Consider the following 5,998-nt stretch of genomic DNA (forward strand, 5'->3'; position numbering starts at 1 on the left):
CCATGCTGATGTAGGGGCCGGTGATCGCAGAGGGATCGATATGGAGAGGTGGCAGTGGTGCTTCCCGTGAGCACTGCGATTGCCCTAGATCGGAAGGGGATATCGGTGGGGAGTCTGGCGGCACGGTGAACCTCGTACCGTGCGCCCCAGCCCCCACCTCTTTATATATCGCAGGTCACAGGGGCCCACCAACCATAGAACGGTTGGGCGCCCCTGATCAGGGCGCGAATAGATCAGGGCCCGATGGGCCATTGAGCCCACTCGGTGGAGAGATCAACCTAACATAACACCCTCCCTCAATCTCAACTCACTCCTGAAGTATCTAGGAGATTGAGATTGCGCCTACAGACCTCAAACATGGGAGAAGGTAGAGGCTTGGTGAAGATGTCCGCAAGTTGATCTTTCGGAGAGAGAAACCTGACTTGTAGTAGCTTCTGTGCAACACGTTCCCTCACAAAATGATAGTCAATCTCAATGTGTTTAGTCCATGCATGGAACACCAGGTTTGACGATAGAAACGTAGCACTGATGTTGTCGCACCAAAGGACCAAAGGATGTGGCTGAGCAACTCCTAGCTCTCGAAGTAGGGACTCAATCCGTATAAGTTCAGCAGTTGCATTGGCAACCGACTTTTACTCAGCTTCTGTGCTGCTGTGGGAAACATTGGCTTGCTTGCGTGCACTCCAGGCGATCAGATTAGGACCCAAGAACACAGCATGTCCCCCCGTGGATCGCCTATCATCTGGACACCCAGCCCAATCAGCATCAGAGAATGCAGATAGAACTCCGGAGGAACTGGGGCGCAGGTGAAGACCAAAGGAGACAGTGAGACGCACATAACGCAGTATGCGCTTCACAGCAGACCAGTGTACATCAGTGGGAGCATCAAGATACTGGCACACCCTGTTAACCGCAAATGAGAGATCAGGACGCGTGATCGTCAGATACTGTAGGCCACCAACAATACTCCTGTACTCAGTAGCATCCTCAGGAGAGAGAAGAGCACCATCAGCAGTAGAAAGGGCGTCAGTGGAGGACATGGGCGTAGGGGATGGCTTGCACTTGAGCATACCAGCACGACGCAAGAGATCAAGAGAGTACTTCTTCTGGGTGAGAGCCAAACTGCCACGAGACTGATGCGCGACCTCAATACCCAGGAAGAAATGAAGCTGTCCCAAATCCTTGACTACAAAATCACGACCAAGTGCAGTCACAAGAGCATCAGCAGCCTTCGGGGATGAGCTCACCAGGACAATATCATCCACATACACAAGGAGGTACATGGTCACACTCGGTCGCTGAAACAAGAACAGTGAAGTATCAGCCGTCGAAGGGATGAACCCATGAGTGCGTAGAGCTGAAGCCAGGTGAGCATGCCAGGCACGGGGAGCCTACTTCAATCCATATATGGCCTTCGTCAGATGACAGAGATGATGAGGCTGAGTGTGATCAACAAATCCAGGTGGCTGCCGCATGTAAACCTCTTCTTCAAGCAATCCATGAAGAAAAGCGTTATGCACATCAAGCTGGCGGAGAGACCATCCGTGAGAAACTGCCAGAGACAGAAGAAGCTGAATAGTGGTAGGCTTGACAACTGGGCTGAATGTATCCTCATACTCCAGGCCCTGACGCTGTTTAAAGCCCTTAGCCACGAGGCGCGCTTTGTAGCGCTCAATCGAACCATCTGTATGTTTCTTCACCTTGAACACCCACTTTGAATCAATGATGTTGACGCGAGACGGAGGGGGAACAAGTGTCCAGGTCTTGTTCTTCATAAGAGCATAATATTCTTGTTCCATAGCAGCCCACCAGTGTGGAATACTCATAGCGGCTTGGTAACTGCGTGGTTCGGCGGTTGGATCATCGACAACATGAGCCAGGCAAGCAGCAAGATAGGTGACAGTGCCATCGGTGCGCTCCTTGGGACGAACAATGCCACTGCGGCTGCGAGTGTGTGGACGCCGCGGGGGAGCAAACACGGGGGCCGGCGGGATGTCCGGAGCAGGTGAGGCTGGTCCAGGCGACACCGGCGAAGAAGAACCGGGTGACGTCGGGCTAGGAGTCGGCGGACCAGGCGACAGCAGGCCAGGCGACGTAGGCCCCGGCGGCGTGCGAGCCGCTGCAGACCCGGGCGAAGTAGGCACCAAGGACGCCCACACGGATGGCGAGGGCGACGATGGAGGGGAGTCCGGGCGAGGTGGCGGCGACGGAGACTGCTCAGAGGAGGCCGTCGCAGGCTCTGGCCCGGTCGCAGTAGCCAGCATGGGCTCCGGCCCAGGCGTGGTTGGAGACAGGGTGCCCGGTGCGGGGTCGAGGGCGGGAGGCGGTGCATGCACCGGCCGATCGATGTGCACCACTGGCGACGTAGCAGGTCCGTCAGGGAGGAGTTCCAGGCGAGCTCCACGTCCAATTCCTGCACCATGATTAGGTAACAACACAGGCGAATTTGCAACATCTTCAAATTGGCCAGGCATAAGAGGAGATGAATGCATAGAAGGTTTTGTGGTGGATGACTGAGGCATGGCAGAAAAGGGGAAGACGGTCTCATCAAAAACAACATCCCGAGATATGTAGACTCGATTGGTTGGGACATGGAGACACTTGTAGCCTTTATGGAGAGAACTATACCCTAAGAACACACACTTTTTGGAGCGAAACTCAAGTTTGCGATCATTATAAGGACGAAGGTGAGGCCAGCAGGCACACCCGAACACCTTAAAAAGGTGTAGTCAGGAGTTTCACCTAAGAGAAGCTCAATCGGAGTTTTCATATTAAGAACACGCGTAGGTAATCTGTTAATGAGAAAACACGTGGTAGCAAAAGTATCACTCCAAAAACGAAAGGGTACAGAAGCATGAGCAAGAAGTGTGAGGCCTGTCTCAACTATATGGCGATGTTTGCGCTCAACAGCGCCATTCTGCTGATGTGTATGCGGGCATGATAAACGATGAGAGATCCCAAGCTTATTAAAGAAGGTGTTGAGGTTGCGATATTCGCCCCCCCCCCCCCCCCGCCGCCAATCTGATTGAACATGGATAATTTTATGCTTGAGTAGACGTTCAACATGCAATTGAAACTGTATGAATATATCAAACACATCAGATTTGCGCTTAAGAAGATGAAGCGAAGTGAAGCGACTATAGGCATCAACAAAACTGACATAATAGTTGTGACCACTAACAGATGTTTGTGCCGGACCCCACACATCAGCAAACACAATTTCAAGAAGGTTCTTTACTTCTCTAGTAGATGAAACAAAAGGTAGTTGATGGCTCTTGCCTTGCTGATAGGCATCACACACGGACATCTCTTTATTGCTAGACACTAATGGCAGCTCATGACGGTGGATTATGTGGCGAACGATGGGTGTGGCGGGGTGACCAAAGCAAGAGTGCCACTGGGAAGGCGACACACGAACACCGCTGAAGACGCATGGGGCAGATGGATCCTCCAAACGGTACAAGCCTTGGCTCAACCGACCACTAAGCAGAACGTCCCAGGTTGCTCGATCCTTAACAAAAAGATTAAAAGGGTGAAATTCACATAGGACATGCTTATCAAGGGTGACCTTAGGGACAGATAAAAGATTACGAGTTACCAAGGGTACCCGTAAAACATTACGAAGATGGAGCTGCCTAGAGGGATGACTAGTTAAAAGAGATGCTTGGCCAATATGAGAGATGGGCATACCTACACCATTAGCGGTGTGAACCTGATCGTGCCCATAGTAGGGCTGGTAGATGGAGAGTTTGTTGAGCTCATTCGTCATGTGATCTGTGGCGCCGGTGTCCATGTGCCAGGCTGGATCAACAGGGTAGAACGGTGTGTATCCCTGCTCGACGAGCGGGTCCTTGCCCTTGGCGGCGATGTGGGAAAACGGGGCGGCAGCGGGAGGACCAATGTCTGCCATGGCAAACTGGCGCTCGTTGCCCTTGCCGTCGTTGCCGATGCCAAGGAAGCTCCTCTAAAAGCGGCGGTGACACTTGGAGGCGACATGGCGTTCACGACCACATAGCTGGCACACCACCCTAGTGTTAGGGCCCCACCCAGGGTCGATGCAGGGGGCGGGGCTGCCTTGCCAGGTGACGGGGCAGGTGGGCGCTGGCCACGAGAGGCCCAGAAGGCCGCCGGCTGGGCGGTGATGGTGGCGGAGGAACGACGAGCCTCGACGCGTTGCTAGGTGAAGAGGAGGCATGAGTAGAGCTCGTGAGGAGGCATCGCTGGCTTGATTGTGGACGGCCTTGGCGAGATTGTCGTAGTCGACGTCGAGGCCTTTGATGACGAAGCCGGCGAACTCCTCATCGCTAAGTGGCCGACCAATAGAGGTGAGCGTGTCCGCCAGCACCTTCATCTTGTTGAAGTAGGTCATACCGGAGAAGTCCAGCTTCTTGATGTCAGCAAGTTCGCTGCGAAGGGCCATCGAGCGGGAGGTAGAGACCTGGGCAAAGGCATGCTCCAGGGTCGTCCAGGCGTCCATGGAGGTGGCGGCGAAGAGACAAAGACCAGCGACCCCGTCGCCGAGGGAACCCTGGATGGCAGAGAAGATCGCCTGGTCCTGCTGCACCCACATACGGTGTTTCGGGTTGATGGCCGGGCCATGGACGGTAGGGATGACCCGCGGAGGACACGGTAGCGAACCATCAACAAACCCGAGGAGAGACCGGCTGCGTAGCAGCGGTAGGACCTTGGCGCGCCAGAACAAGTAGTTGTCCGGCGTGAGTCGGATGGCGATCAAGTTGTCGAAGTGGAACGGCCCGGTGGGCGTGATTGCGCCAGCAGCAGGGACGATTGGCGGCGGGGCCGCGAGCGGATCCACGACCGCGACCGATGCCGCGGGTGGCGGTGCGGGGACGATCGAGATCACGGCCGCGGGTGGTGCCGTGAGCGAGGCCGCGGGTGGCTCCGCGGGCAGCGTCTCCCCCGAGATCGCCGGGATGACGGCGAGTGTCGAGAAGGATCCAGAGGAGGCCATCGCGGGCGGTGACGGTGGGATCGGCGCTGAAAACAGGGAGTTGACGGCGGTGGTGCCGAAGAACTGAGGCACTGACGGAGCCAGGGGTGAGGTGGGAGGTTGAGGAGGGCGGCAAGCGTTGCAGGGATAGACCCGGAGCTGGCGGCGCCCGAAGCGCAAGCGGTCATGGCGCCGGCGGCGGCAGCCCTAGGGTTTAGGGTTTTGGTGCGGCGGCGGCGGCGGGTGGGGTGGAGGTGGAGGACCTAGGTTAGACTCGATACCATATAAAACGTAGGTTTTGGGGAAACTGGCTCAACCCTCAAAGGGGTGGCCTATCACATATATATAATGATGACATACAAGTCTAATACCAATAAGGTACGATTTACACAGTAGGGCTACAATACGAAGTCTAATATGATAGATCCTATGGGTCGTGGTAGGCTAGATCTTTCCGGTAACCTACCTTCCTTGGGTGCGGATGAGCTCGATCCAGAGCCGGCCATGGTGATATAGGGGCCGGTGATCGTAGAGGGATCGAGATGAAGAGGTGGCAGTGGTACTTCTCACCTCTGCATGTACCACTCTGATACCAAGAGCTGGAGTAAGAAGCCGGTGGTGCTCAACTCATATCCACACTGTCAGGCAACATCCAAGACACTCACCATCGGAGGAGACAAAGGCACCGTGGCCTGGGTCGATTTAGGGCAGAGCATCATCTTCCGCGACGTCCTTGACGAACAACCCAAGCTCCGTTGCCTAGAGCTCCCAAAGCCCATCATGCCCAAAAACGAAGTGGGGTCTGACGATCCAAGGTATGTTCGGGACATTGCTGTCGTTGGTAACTTCATCAAGTTTCTCGACATGCATGTTCACTTCGATAGTAACTCTAAAACCTCCCATATTTGGAAGGCCGTCACATGGAGCATCAGGATCGGTAGCTTCCCCCGTGAGGATTGGACCAGGGATCACCACATAAGATCCACCCGGATACCCCCTCCATCATTGCTGCATCAGCTGATGGTTGATGCTGGCATCAAGGCTGCC

The 5,998-nt window shown here is 55.0% G+C and overlaps 1 protein-coding gene across 1 annotated transcript; it reads right to left on the reverse strand.

The window, feature by feature from the left end:
• Positions 1 to 3,964: 3,964 nt before the first annotated feature.
• On the reverse strand, positions 3,965 to 4,972 carry LOC147981578 (uncharacterized). The gene has a single exon (XM_087516001.1). The coding sequence runs from the start codon at positions 4,970 to 4,972 to the stop codon at positions 3,965 to 3,967; it is 1,008 nt and encodes a 335-aa protein (XP_087372127.1).
• Between the last annotated feature and the right edge of the window lie 1,026 nt (positions 4,973 to 5,998).

The sequence above is a fragment of the Triticum urartu genome, chromosome 3A (assembly GCF_056163025.1).
Source record: "Triticum urartu cultivar PI428250 chromosome 3A, HENAU_Tu73, whole genome shotgun sequence".
Taxonomy (NCBI): domain Eukaryota; kingdom Viridiplantae; phylum Streptophyta; class Magnoliopsida; order Poales; family Poaceae; genus Triticum; species Triticum urartu.

What these genes read in the sequence shown, in the direction of transcription:
- LOC147981578 (XM_087516001.1), bottom strand. Translation starts at nt 4,972, where the DNA reads ATGGCCTCCTCTGGATCCTTCTCGACACTCGCCGTCATCCCGGCGATC.